Below are 18,816 nucleotides of genomic sequence, written 5' to 3'. Positions count from 1 at the left end.
CTTTTGTCATTGAAATAAGAAATTCTCTTTTAAGATGCATCTTTACACTGAAAGCTACTTTTGCAATGTTGAATACAGTCTTTTAAGTTTTTTCCCCTATGGTTACTGAGCCATTTACTGAGCTCTGAAAGAACAGAAACACACACAGAAACAACACAGAAGATATTCATATTTTTCATGACGAAAACTACATTAAAATAACAAAAAAAAAAACATTTCAAGACAAGAAGTTTGTTGAAATGTTTTAGCATTTTTTGTTGACGAGCAAAAACAAAACAATAATGTTCAAAACGGTTGAATTATGTGTTTTGTAATGAGCTGCAGCATCTGTGGAATCACAAACAGCAGCTTCCATCTCATGTCTGGTTCAGTAGATTTATCAGTTTGACCTTTTAATTAAGTAGCTCCTTACATACAGTAACAATGTAACAGGAAGCAACGTCATTAGGTGGTTCTTGAAAGTAAATTAACTTAACTCCTCTACAAATTACAAAAAGAAGCAGAAAAAATAGCTGAGATAAACAACAAACCAGCAGGTAGCGGCTATCATTTACAAAACGGTAAACTAACATTATTTTTCATCTAAATTCTGATGTTGCTCAGAAGAAATGAGTCAGCTCCAAGTTTAATGATGTGATCTATCGAAAGCTTCCTCTAGATGGTCACTAAAGAAATGATGTTGTTTTCCAACTATTTAGTTTCTCTTCTCAAAGCTAAATCCAGACAGAGATGACAACAGCTGTACCTTTAAAGTAAACCGTATAAACACAAGAAAGAGACTAAAATGTCATTATGAAACACTATAAATGACTAAATCTTACAACTTTCTTATTTAGTACAATTACATGAGTGTAACATGATAATATTTACCCTGTAACTTGGCATTGGTGTCGTCTGCTTTGGCTAATGTGAGCAGCGGAGCAGCATATTGTTCCATCATCCTCAGTTCATTAGACGTCTGCACCACCAGCAACACCAGCATGCAGGCGTAGTTATAAGTTACTGCTTTGCGAGCTTTGGCTTCACTGCAAAACAAAAAAACAAACAAAAATAAAATCAAAGTACAGAAATAAGTCCTTTTAAGAGACAGGATTTGTAACATTTCTGCTTCATGGGTCTGTCATTCAGACATACACTACTGTTCAAAAGTTTGGGGTCACCCAGGCAATTTCATGTTTTCCATGAAAACTCCCACTTTTATCCATGTGCTAACATAACTGCACAAGGGTTTTCTAATCATCAATGAGCCTTTCAACACCATTAGCTAACACAATGTAGCTTTAGAACACAGGAGTGATGGTTGCTGGAAATGTTCCTCTGTACCTCTATGTAGATATTCCATTAAAAATCAGCTGTTTCCAGCTACAATAGTCATTTACCACATTAACGATGTCTTCATTGAAAAAAACGCTTTTCTTTCAAAACTAAGGACATGTCTAAGTGACCCCAAACTTTTGAACAGTAGCGTATATTGCAGATTCATTCAGAAAAACACAATTTCTTTAACTAATAGTCAGTCATGTGAACGATGAATAATCAATTAACTGTTATACATTAATTAGCAAAAAAAAAAAACAAACACAAAAAAACATTTTCCATTTGGAGCCCTGCTGCTACTAAATGTAAACAGCTATAACTCCAGCAAGTTCCCAGCATTTATTGTCCTGGCTTTGCATTAGCATCACTATTAATCTGACCTGTTACAAAGTCTGTCTTGATCTCAATAAACGTTGATCATTTGGGTTTAATATTTCAGTTTGTAATAGATATTAAATTATAGACCAAAGTGAATGAGAAAGGCGATTGTCTTTTACTCTCTGTGATGTTTTTGAACCAATATTGACGTTGAAAAGTGAAAAGAAAAATCCAAAAGTACAAAAGGGACTAAAGAAACAGCAGAAGATAAAACAGCCGTACCCTTGTCCATCCTTGCTGTGGTGCTGGAGCAGCGTAACCAGACAGGACAGGTTGTTCTCCAGGCTGAAAACATGCGCCACCGCACTGCGACCGGTCTGCGTGAAGGTCATGAGGTAGAGCGCGTGGAGCATGCCCAGAACCTCTGCGTTGTCACCTTCCTCTAGTCCTGCACCGCCGTCTCCTCCTGCAGCCACATGGCTCATGAGCTCCGAAACGCCCTGCAGAGCGTGAAGCGCCTGCATCAGCCAAACGCCGAAGCCTTCCTCGCCGAACCCCGGCCCCGCGACGCTTCCGTCTCCTCCTGTGAACGTGCTCTCCTCGGCCTCGGACTCCGCCATCGACGCCAGGAGACGCAGCAGCAGGTTGGTGGGCGTTGGTTGGGCGAGGAGGAAGAGCAGGCCTGCCTGGGTGACGGACAGGAAGCGGAGCAGCTCTCTGACAGCTTGGGTGACACCGACGTGACCGGCTGCAGCCGCCGCCGACAACACCGCCGTCGTGCTTTCCAAGAAATGACAGGCATGCATGTACCTGAGAGAAGATAAACACAGAAATTCAAATGAGTCACAAGCAGGTTTCCTGCTATAGCTGCTTTGAATGGCAGAAGTTGCTCCACTGGGTTGTTCCATATGACATGAGCTGCCTCACTGGCGTAAATTATCAGCCACTGAAACCACAGTGATGTTGGCTGAACTCGTTCATCTTGACTGCAAACTGAGAATGTCATAGGTCACGTAAGACTTCCTCATGGTGGCCCTTTATTCACTAAGCTCCCTTAATGTTCATTGCTTCCCAAAACAGAACTGCTGGAAGTCTGACTGCATTATCGTTGCTACAATGTCAAACAGTAAAAGGTGGTACAAGCAGGTACTACAGGTAATCTACAACATATTTTCCCTTTGTCGTCTCGTTAATATAGCTTTAATGACTGAATTATTAACAGTTAATCGATAAACAAGTAATCATCAGCATCCTTAGTTAAAAGTGGGTTTAACTTGTCTGAATTTCTACACCGCAATGTTTAAATTTCATGAGCAACATTTCATATTTCATGTGCAACAATATGTTATTATAATGTGCAATAATTCTGTCGAGTGCAATATTTCCTTTTAATGTGCTAAATTTTATTATCGTGTGTAATATTTCACTTCCATGTCCAATATTTAATTAGCATCGTGCTACAACATTACTTACTAATTAAGCATTGCTGACACAAAAACTGCTTGTCTATTCTAGTCAAATTTTAGCACATTATAATTTTTAATAACATATTGTACTTACATCTTTGTATTTGCATTTCATATATTCATTACACATTAAATAGTATTAAAATATTACATTGTCATGCATAATATTTCAATTCAATGTGTAAGTAGAATGTACAACATTTCAATTTAAGATGCAATATTTCATTGTCATATTCAATACTGTACTTTCATGTGCAATATTTGATCAGCATGTGTAATATTTCATGATTATTATGTGCAATATCATTTTACTAAATCAGTATCATTGCCAGTATTACTTCTTACTTTTCTAGTCTAATCTCCTTTTAGCAAACTTATTTTTTTCTTTTGGTAATGTATCATACTTGTATCACATCCTATTGCTGTTATTCTCATGTATTTTTTTGTGAGCAACATCTAGCACAAGAAGTTCCTTCAGGATTAATAAACTCCTATATTATCTCATGTCACACTGTGAAGTTTGAGGTCATGTGTGTGTGAATATGTACCTGTACAGAGTTGGGTATGGGTTGTCCCTCTCCTGTGGTCCTGTTATTCTAGCACTGGTGGGGAAGGCTTTTCCAGGCGGCTGCACCATGCAGTGAGGAGCCGTCTCCAGCAGGTGATGAAGCTCCTCCAAAACACCCGCCATCCTATCAAGCTCTGCCTCGCTCACAGGAGGGGAGCTCAGAGATGGTTCTTCCTCCATCGGGCTCTCAGCATCCTCCATCTCCTCCTGAGGATAACGTCGGTCATTAAAAGGCCTCCTCAGTCTTTGAAGTGTTTGTGGATGAATGGGTTTTGCTGTTACCTGCTGTGGTTCGCTCCATGCAGCTGCTGCATTTTGCAGGTCCACCAGCACCTCATGCATGTGGCTCTTCTGTAATATGGCGTTTCCAGCTGTTATGACCCTCACGGTTTCCTCACGCAAAAACAGCTGAACCAGACGCTGTGAAGCACATGAAGCTTAGTGTTTGATCTTCTTCAGGAAAAAATTATATATTCTCCAACTACTCAGTTTTTATTTAAGCTAGTCCTAGTCACCATCTTGTGGTGTTTTTGCTCCTATCTTATTTTTCCTCACTGTGGGTTCATTTTTCTCTGCAATATAAAGTCCTCCACCTCAACAGAAACAGAACAATCATGACCAGAAGTGGAGAAAGCTAAGACATGTCTTCTGTCCAGTACGACACAGCTATAAAGTCTCAATTTGAAAAGGCAGAAATAAAATTGAAATATTTAACGATTCTTAAGTTTACAAAAATTTTAAAAGCAGGACTCAACACGTACAACACATACACAAGCATTAATATTCATGAAAATGGTGACTCTGCATACTATAGAAACTTTTCCATTCCTCTGCTCATCAACTCTAGAAAGATGTTTCACCATGCTGAATGTATCTTCCAACTTGCAGACAACTTGCTTCTACTATTTTTGAGCCATGCTGCATTTATTCATTAATCAAGTTCATTCATATTCCTCTCAGTCTCTTTAATTAGTTTAAAACTTGACTCATCTCTGCTCTGTGAAAACACTGCCTGCAGTTCAAATGAAAATTCACCTGATTTTTGTCACATGCTGAGTTATACACAACTTATCAGTTGCGTCAACGTGCTCAGAATTTTTTGTATTTTACATAACTCTTTCACTTTTGGTGAATATTTGAATAAGACAGGTAGAATACAGTAACATTTCAATAAAGCTTAGATTTAGGTATTTTTTCTGACGGTCACACATGATTAATTCAAGGACCATCACAATGCTAAAAAAAACGCAAGCTTTTTTATTGTTTTTATAGTTTCTGTCATTGAAAAATGGTGCAATTTTGTCATTTTTAAAGAAGCAAGCACTCAGAGAGCGCAGTACTCTGCCAAGGCTGCTCAGTCGTATCCCTTCTCATGGATATGTCCCGATAAGTCTGCAGCAGTCGATCTGTAGTAGGATCACAATCATGTGATCGTCAGCAGGCAGCTGACATAGTGTTTGCTTGTTGTCATAGTTACAGTGACGCTGTGCTGCTATCCCGCAAAGATACAGAAATCTTTAATAAATCCGTGGATCCAGACTATAAGCCGCATCACTGCCAAAATCGAATCACTTGGTCCTTGTGTCATTTTTGCCAAATCCGTTATTCCGTTTTTGAGAAATGTTGCCCACAGACGGAATAACAGACTGACAGACAAACGTCTGATGCTGAAAAACAATATTACATATACTTCATGTTGCTAACCTGATAGCCGCTCTTCTCTGAATCTCCTACATGCAGGAAAGCCTCCACCCCAGCAGGAGCGCTGATCAGAGCATCCAAAGCTCTCAGGATACTCAGCTTCAGCGTGGAGGAAACGTGGTCTGCATGGAGCAGCTCCAGCAGCACACTCAGGGCCCCCTCACGCAGCAGCACCGTGAGGCCCTGTGGACACTCTGCCAGGTATGAAGCCAACTTCGCACCAGCTTTTAGCTGCCTGAGGTTTAGAGCAATGGGCTGAGTGAGAGCTACCTCCATACTGAGAGCCTGGAGAGTCCACTGCACTAAAACTTTAACATGGTCCTCCATCTCTGCCTCTCCCTGCTTCAATAAATAAGCCAACCCTTTGGTCAGGAGTCCAGGTGCTTCTTCCAGTGCAGTGACCCAGCGGGCGTCTCTGTCGTCGCCGATACTAGCCAGCAGTTCTTTCAGGTGAGTAACAGCCTCAGCCTCCTCTGAAGCTGCTGCTCCTTCTGTTCCACCAGCGTCCCTGGGCTCGTCCACGGTGGCCTTCTCAAACTGGGTGTCGAAGCGAGTCTTATATGGAGGAGTGAAGTAGAGCAGGGGTCTGAGTTCTCGTTCATACGGGTCGTACTGGACAGGGGGGACGGACGCGAGGTCCTCAGGAGTGTAGTCCATGTCGAAGGAGGGCAGCTTGAAGCTACCGTTGTCCAGGTCGTCCTCATCGCTGGAAATCTGCTCATAACCATCATCACCTAGTGGAGCGGAAGAAAGATTTGACAAAATTTATCAACTGTGAATTAAATAATTAAAACGCTTCTAACATTGTCTGGGTCAGTCAGTGTCATTTTAGATAGCGGTGCTGCTCCACCGTCTCAGAATTTGTGAATCAGAGTTTATGTTTTTGTTATTTGGGGCCCAAACTAAGTTCTGTAAAATATTTTGGCAGAATTTTAAGAATTTTGAATGTTTTCACTGCTTTAAGGGTTCATTATCTAAAGAAATATAACTCCCACAGCCATGAAATTTGGTGTTTCCGGCAGATTGAGAAAATGGATCAGCTCCAGCAGCAGCTAAATCTTTAAAAACTGACAGATAAAAAAATGAAACAAGTACCCAAAAAAACCTGTAATGAAAACAAGAATACATCTATATATTCTATTTCTATATATTTGCACACAGGAATTTTCCAAGGTTTCTATCACCTTCATTAGATTTTTTGCACTTTTACCATCTAATGGAACCATTTATTCCTTCAGATCGGCTGGAAACATTTTATCTGTGTTCTCACAAAATTTCAAGGCTCTGGGAGTTTTATTTTTGATAATACTGAACCCTCAAAATGACTCGACTCAGACTTTAAAAACAACTAAATTGAAGAATTTCAAAAAGCGCGGGAGAAAAAAAAGGAAATTCTCACAATTCAGTCAAAATGTTGCATAGAACTTAGATTCTGGCCCCAATAGACACATTTGTGAAGACTGAAAGAGCATGTGAGCGAATTTTGGACAGAGTTAAAAGCGAATCACTGAAAAAGACAGAGTTTTTTCAATAATCGTCCTGCTCCAATTTCGTTCTGGTATCGTTCACATCATGAGCTCAGTGCACAATGTGGGAAAGAACTAAGGAAATCTGGTGATCTCCAGTTTAATTTGTAGTGGTTAAAGTTAAAGCTAAGATGAAGATACGGTACGTGTGCACCTTTTTTCTTTTCTTGGAGTGAGCAGTGAGGGATTAGTGTGGAGTGGAGTGAAATTTGATCGCTACTTTCACATGTCCTGAATTTTAACAAAATCTTAGACAGGGCAGCAACATACACTATCGTTCAAAAGTTGCTCGACTGTAAATCCTCTGTTTGAAGTCATTTTTTTGGCTGCACTCTTTACCATAAATGCATCATGTTTATTCACATCTCAGCGTTTCTTATTCTTTTAATTTACTTGTTGTAGTAGGTGGCATAGAGGGAGACTGACGCCATTTTGAGAAAATGTAACACAGGTTGTTTTCTGATGCTGCAATTTACAAAATCTTCCAAAACGCCTCCTACGCAGTGGCAGACACTACCAAATTTATTCATACCCCTAGCAAATTTTGACTTAAAGTTACTTTTAAATGTAAATAAAACCTGAGAAATAATTTTTTCCACAATCATGCCTCTTGTACATCATCGTATTATCTTTTGGGAAACACCTGTGTCTCCAATCAAAAAATACAAAAAAAAAAACTCGGTTGAATAAAAGTAACTTGAAGTCAAAATTTCCTAGGGGTATGAATAATTACGGGCTTGGCTATATATATATTTTGGTCTACTTTTATTTTATACATCATAAATGTTTGCACTGTCTCTGCTGCTGTAACATTGCAAATTTCCCCACAGTGGGATCAATAAAGGGACATCTTATCTCTCAACTTAACTGACACAGACTGACCCAGCAACTGTTCCAGAAGAATGTGTGTGAAAATGAGTGAGAATGAGGAGGCCAGCCACAACTAAAAAGTCCCTTTTTCTCGAACACAGACACTCACAGACCCACATGGCAGCATCACTCCAAACATGCAGGGTTAGGTGGGCATGCACGGCGTGACTACAGCGCACACTCAGCCACCAGGTCGAGCTCCACACGACAGCTTATGGAGGTTAAACATAAGCCTTCGGTCTGCGGCATCCAGCGGTTGTAGATGGACGCAGCATGCCAGAGCACACACTCTCTCCAACTCAGTCCCAAATGGACGCTGTGGCCCCCGGCAACGTCCCGCCACGTTCTACTATCAAAGGGCTTCAGGGCCGAGAGTCCATTTGGGATTGCAGACTGCCCTACTCTCACATAAGAACTCCCCTACCTTCCTCCATCTCCTCTTCCTCGTCCTCACCCTCATCCTCCTCCTCCTCTTCTTCTTCCTCCTCCTCCGGTGCGCTGCCCTCCGTCCGGGCATCTTCTTCCTCCTCCTGCTCCTCCTCTTCCTCCTCCTCATCGCCCTCTTCCTCCTGTTCGGCGTCTGAGTAGATTTCGTCGGCCGGCAGCGATCTTTCCGGCGAAACTGCTTCCAGGTAGTCGTCACGGCCTTCGCACGCCTCGTCTTTGATCACGCCCACTGCAGAAACAACAACATGAAACACATGCAAAGACACAAAGTTCAGAAAAGATTCAATACGTATTAATATGAAAAGTATGTTAACCTGCTGCAGTTTTTACAGTGACTACAATAACCTGTTGTGATCTATCTAAAATGATCTCCATCATGTACAGTACACACATTTTATATCATTCTTATCTGTTAAATTTTATCCACTACGTGATTTTATTTGTTACTGTTTTTATTAATCTATCTGATTGTTTTTTTCTTATTTTGCAGTTTTAATTGCACTGGTGAGGAAGGTTTTTCCATTTTTACTATGTGTGCAGATACTTTGGAAAATGACAATAAAGGAATCTTGATCTTGAAAACTATGAATTTATCTACAAACTATTGACCTTAATTACGCAAAACAGTTCAGAGATCATGCAGTTTATGCATATTTGAACCCACTCAATCCAAAAACCCGCAAGCACGTTGGAAAGGCAAACTATTATTTAAAAAATTCAATAAAATTGCCAAAACAATCTAATTTATCACAGTCTGATCATCAGATTTGCAACTTTGGGACAGCACTTGAAATAACGAAATAACCAAATCTAAGCCTAAAATTAAGACATTTCAATTAAAATTGCTTCATTCTATGTATATCATTTAAAAATCTGCCAAAAATAAACCCTGTGCACCAGATTCTCTTAAAAAAGAAAATAAAATTCTGCGCTCCTCGTACAACTGCGAAGATGTGACTGATTCGGTGGCGACTGACAGTCAGGCCACAAAAATTCAGGGACTTTTCGGCTGAACTGCAGGCTGTGTTTAAACAGAGCAGAGAGGAAACAAGTATAGAAACAAATTAGAGAGATTAGGAGCAAAATAAAAGACACCTGATCAACCAATCAGCAAAGATCACTCTACATTACAACACACTACATCGTGGCATTTGACCAATCAGCAGAGGAACGTATCAAACTTTCTCTTTTCTCCCAAGTTGGAAAAAGACGGACTTGCAGCTCGGTCCTCTTCCATATTTGCGGTCGAAACGTCAAAACTAACCATGATTAGTTGACAAAACTCACACATTTTACGGTTGAGTAGTTGTGCTAAGTGATGATATATACATTTCTTGGAATGTGTGGTTTTTTTTTTTAACACTAACAGCCAAGGAAGCATATATGGTAACTTTATTGACCTTAAATTTCAACTTAAAAATTAAACATTTTTTAAAAATGCCACAAAAGCAAAAAAGTATTATGTCCTCCAATAACACTGTAGGGTTGAAATTTTGAATTTCAAAGTATTTCAATGAGAGCCCTCTAAAGGGTTAAAATAAATGCAGCATGGCTTAAAATGTTAAACAGAGCAGGAAGTTGTTGGAAGAAACATTCAGCATGGTGAAACATCTTCATAAATATGCAGAGTAGTGAAAAAAAAACACAAAAGTTGTAAATATTAAAGAATATTAAATATTATTTTCCTAATATCGGGCACTTAGAAAAATACTGTACATATTGATCTGATTTTTTTTTTTTTACTTTTGTAAAATAATATAATTCATTTTGAAATAAATAATATTTTAAAATGAAGACTTTTTGTCTAATTTATGGCATGATAACTTTGTTAAGTTGTCTCTACTTCTAGCTATGGTTATGCTGTATAAACAGAGGTGCAGGACTTTATATTAAAAAAACTAACTGCACGGGGTTCGGAGTCTTAATATGTTTTCTTCAATAGCTAGAAGATGTGTTTTCATTAATTTTGGTACTCTTTTAAAATCAGAATACAGAGACTTATTCAGGATATGTAATCTGTCATAGTGAAAACTATTTAAAATAAAATCTGAATAAATGCAACTTCAAAAATACTGTAATTTATAGTGACACTGAAGAAAAAAACTGTAGTGTGATTGGTGGAGAATTTTCTCTCCAGCTTTGAAAATTAATCACCATAAATCACCAATTTCATATTTAATAACTGGGAGATTATCGACCTAGCAGCAGCATCACTGTCATTGCTGAACAGGGTTAAGCATCAAACAGAAGTTCGGTTCTGACCCGTCATTGGGACCTGCTCCTCCTCATCATCATCTGGAGGTGGAGGTCCAGGTGGAGTACGAGGCCCTCTGGGTGCTGGTCTGGGTGGGCTGCCGTTGTAGTGGTCATCTTTCTCCCAATCTTAAAAACACAAACATTGACAGCAACAGATTTAGGATTTTAGAAACTAGGAAAAGACGAGATGTCCTGTTCGGAGGAGGTTCCGCGTTTAGGAAGCTGGTGTGAAGTTTCATCTTTACGTTGCCCACCCTGTTTAACGATCCTCTTGAGCCCACTCGGCTGCTGAGGAGGTGGAGGTGGAGGAGGAGGCGGCGAGTCCTGGTCATGTCCGTGCGAACGCTCTGCTGTCCCATAAACTGCCACCGTCAGACTGGTGTACCAGCCACGCAGCACCAGGCCGTCTGTGTTCACCTGCACACAGGAACCGACTCAGTTATTCACAAATCAACAGGAAAAAACAACAATCATCTAGTTTGTTAACAGCTGTTTACCTTCCCGCTGGGTCTGAACACGATGGACTTGTTCTCATCATACTCCAGACTGTGGGCAGAAAGCAAGACAGGACGGATTAAAACAACACAGCAAATACAAACCCACCGAAGCTGAAATAATCCTGTATTTGAGCATTTTTGTTATTTTTAGAAAATAGCATGTGAGGTTAGCTACTATCTGTTAGTCTGAGATAAACCACTTTATCACATAATTGCAGTGTAATTATTGAAAAAAAAGAACTCCCTCTGTCTGTCTAACAAAGCACATAAACCCCCCGTTTAAAAAAACACCAGTAGAAGTCTACGTCACTGGTTCCAATGTGCAAGTCAGGACCTGTGAAGGGCTCAAAATTATTCTTTTTCTTGTGAAAGAACCTTCTAAATGCCAAAAAACCCAACAGGTTTGAAAGGCGTGTTAGCTTGAAAAGAATTGACCATAATTAGATTATTCATCAGAGCCAGAAACCGTAAAATTAGAGAGTTCATGTGAAATTCAGGACAACTTCAAGAGATTCGCTAATGACAATTCGGGATAGTAAAGAGCCGTTCTGAAGATGTATTAATTGTTTGTCATTTGTCAAGCCAAGATACCCACAGTGTTTTAGTCTGTCTTGTTGCTATGACAAAACAAGGCACCTAAGGGTGTTCCTTTCATCTGAGATCTTATCCAATACACAATTAACCCGCTGAACCCCAAAAACATGCTATCCTGAAAAAACAAGAGTGCCAGAAACTGTAAAAACAGAGGGAATCATTGGTTTTGCAGCTTCCCAACTGTCCTTTAACAACTGTTTGAAATGTGCAACTCTGTCAAGAAAAACAACTAAATCCAGACTTGTATTTCATCAAAATTACTGAATTTTACACCTCTCATTTTAAAAAATACGCCAGAAATAATGTATTTGCACAAAAGAGATTCTGTAAAAATGAAAAATTCTGTTAAACTAGAGAAATCACATGGCAAAGATTCTGCATTTTCTTTAGCTGAACTGCAGGCAGAGAGGAAAATAAAACATATTGAATCAATAAAATAAATGCAGCATGGCTCCAAAACAGTAAATAGAGGAGCAAGTTGTTGGAAGATACATTCAGCATGGTGAAACATCTTTGTAGAGTTGATGTACAATTGTCTGAAAGGTGCCTATTTATGTAGAGGTTGTTAAAACTAAGCTGTAAATCATGATAGCTGACAAAATCACTTTACTCTAAATACATATATTTTTTTAAATCATCAAAAATTAACCATTTGCACTAAACAGATTCTGTAAAAAAATTTTAAAAATCTGGGCTCCTTGTGTAACCATTAAGTCATTAGAGACTCAGGTGTAACCAACAGTCATGTAGAAAAAATTGTACAAGTTTTTGTATGAACTGCAGGCTGTGTTTGCACAAAGGAGAGAGGAGATGAGTAGGGAAAATAATTAGAGACACTGATAAAATATAACATATTTCAATAAAATTCATTCAGCATGGCTCAAAAACAGTAAACAGAGGAGCAAGTTGTTGGAAGATACATTCTGCATGGTAAAACAGCTTCACAGAGTTCATTTGCAGAGTAGAGTTAAAAACATCAAGTCTGCAGTGGTTGTAAAAATGTATATAGTAAAATATTTACAGTTTCTTAAGCCATTATTTTTTCCCCAATATTGGCAACACCTGTGAGAGAAAAATCTTGGACATGTTGAGTCCTGGTTTCTTCCATATTTATGTGAAATAAATAATAAAAGAAATTCAACTTTAGTTTTTTCCATTTTTTATGATTTATGCCATTACAACTGTGTCATATTGCAGATGGAACAATTTGATTTCGTTCTCCTTCTAGCCATGGTTGTGCTGTTTCCACAGAGGTGCAGGGTTTTATATTGTAGTGAAAAAAACACCCAGAAACTGTTTGGAATTCAGAGGGTTAATGGCAACTCTCCACCTCTATAAATTATTCAAATGAAACACTTAGTCTTTGGCTAAACTGGTCACAACTGGTTGACATGAAAATTGGCTCAATCAGACAACGAGTTAACAATCAAAAACGTTGGTGTTAATTACAATTAATTTAATTGTGATGTCCTCTAATTTGGCGTCCGATGTTATATTTTCTGCCACAAGAATGCAAAATGCCATGAACGCAAATAAACGGCAAAAAAAAAACATCCCGTACAACAAATATATAAACTTTAAAGTTTTATTATGGTAATCTGAGTAAGAAAAATGTTTAGGTCACGTCTATTTATAACATTTGAAGGACATTTCAGCAGCCATCACACAGGATAGACAAATCTCCTCCCAACTTTCCCAGCAGAGATAATAACTCGGGTGTGTCATATTTGCAAACGTCAATAACTCTGACACAATGGGCTCCTCTAAATACGAGTTTACGCTCTGGTGCTACTGTGCACACCTCTGCTATTATGAGGTTAGAATAAAAATGCTTGACTCAAACATTCCACGACTCCTCCATTTCACCAAGACCTCTATGTTTTTGTGTCACTTTCAGCTACATTATGGGTGGGGTTGGGTTTCAGGAGAGACCAGTTAGCCAGCATTGGGAACAAAGACACCTGAACATGGGTGGGTGTACGCCAGGCCAATGAGAACAGGTCTTAGATGCTACTGTGGCTGGTTCTACAGGTGAGACAGACTTCTGTATCTTAAGCACTTTTAGGATCTCACCAAGAAAAATGGAGAGGAGACACAGAGGTTTAAAGAAAGGAAACGAGTGAAAATAATTCTGACCTGCCCAGTCTGTGGAAGGTGGGGTTGTTGGGTTTGGTGACATTATTGAAGAATAGCTCCAACTGGAAGGCGTGAGGAGAAGTCTCCCTGGAAGCACAGAAACACAACAGTAATGAGACAATCACGATAAGTTTCACGTCAACGTAAGAGTGCAGCGTATTAATACACACTCATGTTATTTGGTACAACTGCACAATTTAATGCTCATTTAATACCCTGAATCCCAAAACCTGCCGACAGCTTTAAAATGCACGTTATCCTTAAAAAAAATCCCCTAAAGTACAACATTTAACAGAGCAGGAAACTGGAAACACAGCAAGAATCACCTCATTTTCAATTTTCAGACAGTCCTACAACTAATTATATACAACGTGCAGTTCAATCAGGAGAATTAACCAAATTAAAGCTTAAAATTGTGATATTTCAACAAAATCATTGAATTCTACATGTCAGATTTTTTTTTTAATTACCAAAAATAAACCACTAGCAATAATCAGATTATGTAAACAAGAAAAGCACTCAGAGAGCGCAGTACTCCGGCAAGGCTGCTCAGTTTTTGTATCATTTCCGACGGATGAAATCTTTAATAAAAATGACCTGGCGTTGAGCACAGGTATGTGTTATGCATGTGTACGTTATGTACGGATACCAAATCGCGTGACCTAAATATGTAGTGCACAGCGTGGATTGATGAGTCTCGGAAACACCCCCATAATTTATTCAATTGTTCCTTGTACCATTTCCAACGAATAAGTCCCGATAAGTCTGCAGGGGTCGATATGTAGTAGGATCACAATCATGTGATCGTCAGCAAGCAGCTGACGTAGTGTTCACTTGTTGTAATAGTTATAGTGACGCCATGCCGCTATCTCTCAATGATACAGAAATCTTTAACAAATCCATAGATCCAGACTATAAGCTGCATCACTGCTAAAATCTAATGAGATGGTCCTTGTGTCATTTCTGACCTTCCCTGAAAATTCCATCCAAATCCGTTAGTTAATTTCTAAGTAATGTTGCTAACAGATAAACACACAGACAAACCAACGCCGATCATCGCATAACTCCGCTGAGGCTCCACCTCCTTGGTGGAGTAAAATCTAAAAATTCTGTGCTTAGCAACGCAACTGAGAGGCCATTGATGACTCATCTGTGAGCAACAGTCACATAACAAAAATTAAGGGACTTTTCGGCTGAACTGCAGGCTGTGGTTACATAGAGCAAAGAGGAGGCAAAAATGTTAACAAATTTAAAATTAAAAGGTACAATGTCAAAAATTTGTACAGTCATCATTTTTTCCCAATACTAGTAACATCTGTGGGCACTTGGAAAAATGTTTTTTTTGTTGTATTTTTCAAATTTTTTTAAAATAAAGAATTAAACTATTGAAGTTATTTTTTATGGTTTGTGGCATAATACATTTCTTATATTGTACAGAAGACATTTTTGAGTTTTCTCTCCTTCTTGCCATAGTTGTGTTTTTCTCTATGTGGGGCAGGACTTTATATTGCAGTGAAAAATAAGACAAGGACAAAAAAACGTCCAGACACTATTTAGAGTTCAACGTGTTGATACAAGGGTGCTCCTAAAATCTAACTATAAGTAGGTAAGAGAGTTCAAGTACTGTTGACATGACTGAAAATGTGTAAAATTCAATTATATGTTTATTACTGATGTCATAGACAAAGCAGGTTTTGTACTGGACGAGCTTTGTCCTCTCTCTGTTAGTATAAGAAACACCATCACCACTACTTGTCATCTCAATACTGAAACATGTAATTTGATTAAAACCTAAATGACATAGGTTTACATAACATTGCAGGCATAATAAAAGTAGATTTTATGGCAGAACTGTCGGCAAAAACAATACTGAAGGCCATTTTTTCAAGTGATTTCTGGAAAATGTCCTTTATCAGAACATTTATCAATACTACCATATAAAATGATATACATTGCAGAGGACTTCATCCAAGTCGTCCATCTCTGCACAAAGAAGTCTCTGCATTCTTGAGTCCATTCATGTAGTTAAATTACATCACACATTACTCAACAGGCTCAGTGGGAATCGGGACCTGCTCAACAATGACGCTCAGATGTCAAACTTGCTCGCATCTTCATTCACACAGGCCCCTCTACTTCCTGTATGCACACATACATCTCTGGTATCTTTAGCAAACAAACATCCCCAGAGGCGATGTATCATAGGCAAGAACGTTTCGGATTTCCCTCAACTCAGAACAAAGCTATCCATCTTATACTGCCCCGGTATAATTCTGACAGCTGATATGTGCTGCTGGAGGAACAATCAGATACACAAGCTCATCATTTCCTAATTTTAAAATGTGCATACTGACTGTGTGGTTTATTTTAAGTAACATGAGGCCAGGGAATGCTGTAGTGCTGAAAACAAACTCAGCAGTCTGGGATTATTAAATAAATGCAACAATGAACTAATTAACAAAAACGCTGGATTCCATAATGACTCACAACAGCGAAACTCCACCTATTGTGAAACAACTGATCAACACCCAGTCGGCTTAATGAGGTCAGTATCAAGTTCAGCAGTGATTCAGTATCGGACTGATGCATCCTGAACTGCATTCAGTACAACAACTTCACATATGAAACAGCTCTAAGCATGACACAATTTACTTCAACACTTCTTTCAGCAACAGTATTGATTTTAAAAAAACACCACAGAGAGCAAAAGACACAATTTGCTGACAAAAGTCACAAAATACCTTTAACATCATTCACTCTGCTCTACAGTTTCACAACTATTACAAACTGAATTTTCAATAAAAACAAAACTGTGGTGAACACAGAGTCTGTAAAAAGATGCAAATCTAAATGTAATGCAGCTTTTGACAAAACATTACTCGAAGCTGAAGTTTAGTTTGCTTCTTCCAGCTGTTTATAGGAATCTTTCCTCTGATTTTATTAAGTACTGGCTGCATCAGACAGCAGCAGGATCCACTTCAGCATCTCCAAAGACAGAGCGCTAACTTTATTAATTGCTTATAATTTTAAGTGATCCCTAACATAGAGACAAGATGGATCAGGATCTAACAGCAGGTCCCACTGTTGACTTTTCTCAACCCCAGGCAGGTGAGCATTCCACACAGAGATCATTTCTTACATAGCAGCTGACTTGAGGTCCAGTTTGATTACCATCACACATGAATAGAATTTCTAACTGGTCAGAATCATGAATAAACTAGGTTAGTTATTTGAACAGTTTGCTGCCATTGACTTGTTGTTTATTAACACATTATAATGCATTACACATCGTTTGTTGTATTGTCTAATCCCGCTACAAGCTGACCTATATCTGTGATGGAATGATGTCACTTTAACAGGTTTTCCAGGAATAGTGCTCATCCAGTGTCTGAAAAAGACTACAGTAACATTCATACTTTTAGGATTTACTGCAGGACTGTTAGGTTAAAATGCTTTAGATTTAGCTGGGAGTGTCAACAATGTCATTAGATGAGTGTGTATGTGTCACTGAGTGCCTTTACAGTTCTTACCCAAACGCTCTGCTGTCAGGCAGGTTGCTGTGAGCCTTGATCCCTGGAGGAATGACCCGCACCTCTGTGATCAGCACCCCGCAAGGAAACCGCACCACATCCACGTTGGTCAACTGAAATGCACAAAACATTAGAAGTGATACAATTACACTAAATAACATTAATTTAATATATTGCGTTTAACAACAACTAACACTACAGAGCAGAACAGTCACTTTTTCTGTAAGTAAACATGGCCAGGTAAAAGTTAGCATTAGCCACCTGGCTAACTAGCAAACAAACCGTACAAGGATGCAACGGGAAGCAGCTGCGTGGCGTTATGTGATTGTTTGAGTTGAATAACCTTTAACGAGCATATCTGATACACTTGAATGTAAAAACAGGCCTGTGTGCAGTGAAATGAAAGCTGTGAGCTGCAGCGATATTATTAACCAACTGCTAATGTTAGCCTTGCTAGCATGGTTAGCTTGGAAGTTGAGCATCAGCCTCCAAAACTCCCGAAAACAAACGGTGTGAGTTTTGAAGGCAGGTGGTTCTGAGGTGAACACACAAACGCTTGTCGGGGCGTCAGAAATATCACCTCTGCACTCTGGTGCTTAAACGTATCCAGAAAAAGAAGCTCCGTTGAAGTGTCCCCCGCCATCCCGCTGCTGCTAGCCGGGCCAGGGGTAACCTTCCGGGTTGGCGAAAGCTTCCGGGTGAAGTCAACCAATCGGGGAGGGGAGACAGAAAACACGAACAAATATGAAAACATTTATTAAATAAATAATTATTTATGTTATTAGATAGAGATCTGTGAACAAAACGAAGAAATTTACTTTTAAAAAATTATAATGTTGAAGTATTATTATTTCTTGTTGGTGTTACTTTCTAGCTTGTAAATATCGATATATATTGTGTTATATTTATTTTTACGACTATTATTTTTTCCTGTTCTTCTTTCTATAGCTTCTCTTTTTATTATTCTCTTTCCTTGTTCCTAGAGTGACATCAGCAGCCGAAACCAAATTCTTTGTATGTTGTGTACGTACTTGCCCATTAAAGCTGATTCTGATTCATAATAATAGGAATTATTATTCTCATCACTATTCTCCTTTGTCTTTTTCTTCTGTTTTATCGCTGTGGTATTAATTAACAATGATAAAAATATACGAGTTAATTTATAAATAGTGTATTATATATAGTATATCACCTTGCATGTATTTATTGAGTAAACACGGAAAACTACAGATTTTTTTGTCACTTTGTTATGTTTTGTTGAATCCCAGCAATATTTTGGTGTGGATTTAATGGTGCTGCTTTTTGTATTTTAAGACAAAATATAAAGTAGGTATTTTTTCTCACAAATAGTAACATAAATAGATAATTAATCATATGAAATAAATAAATATGGTTATGAAATGAATCACGAAATTAATAAACGAAACTGTTAATATATAAATAAATGTCATAATTACCTGAATACATTTTCATTTTGAAAAAAATATTTATTTTGATAGATTTTTACTTTCTGGTGATATATTCACTTATTTTCAGGGTGTATTTCATAGTCATGTGTATGTATTTCATGGAAATATTTAGTAATTTATG

The 18,816-nt window shown here is 38.5% G+C and overlaps 1 protein-coding gene across 5 annotated transcripts in view; it reads right to left on the bottom strand.

Annotated features, from left to right (window-relative positions):
• Positions 1–17,918, bottom strand: part of virma (vir like m6A methyltransferase associated) — a 30,305-nt gene extending 12,387 nt beyond the window's left edge. For 2 of the 5 annotated variants that reach the window (XM_023262587.2, XM_023262588.2), the window contains exons 1-12: positions 17,807–17,918; positions 17,227–17,339; positions 13,697–13,783; positions 10,967–11,015; positions 10,724–10,886; positions 10,476–10,595; positions 8,191–8,442; positions 5,374–6,104; positions 3,952–4,089; positions 3,650–3,876; positions 1,918–2,445; positions 871–1,025 (exon numbers count right to left, since the gene is read on the bottom strand). In XM_023262587.2, coding sequence (XP_023118355.2) covers positions 871–1,025; positions 1,918–2,445; positions 3,650–3,876; positions 3,952–4,089; positions 5,374–6,104; positions 8,191–8,442; positions 10,476–10,595; positions 10,724–10,886; positions 10,967–11,015; positions 13,697–13,783; positions 17,227–17,339; positions 17,807–17,869 — 2,626 coding nt within the window. In that variant the 5' untranslated portion in view covers positions 17,870–17,918. Of the gene's footprint in view, positions 1–870; positions 1,026–1,917; positions 2,446–3,649; positions 4,090–5,373; positions 6,105–8,190; positions 8,443–10,475; positions 10,596–10,723; positions 10,887–10,966; positions 11,016–13,696; positions 13,784–17,226; positions 17,340–17,806 lie in introns of all 5 variants that reach the window. The other 3 variants (XM_023262585.2, XM_023262586.2, XM_023262589.2) reach the window with 2 other exon arrangements.
• Positions 17,919–18,816: the final 898 nt, after the last annotated feature.

This window comes from Amphiprion ocellaris, chromosome 9 (assembly GCF_022539595.1).
Source record: "Amphiprion ocellaris isolate individual 3 ecotype Okinawa chromosome 9, ASM2253959v1, whole genome shotgun sequence".
Classification (NCBI taxonomy): domain Eukaryota; kingdom Metazoa; phylum Chordata; class Actinopteri; family Pomacentridae; genus Amphiprion; species Amphiprion ocellaris.
This window is presented reverse-complemented; position numbering and strand designations above follow the sequence as displayed.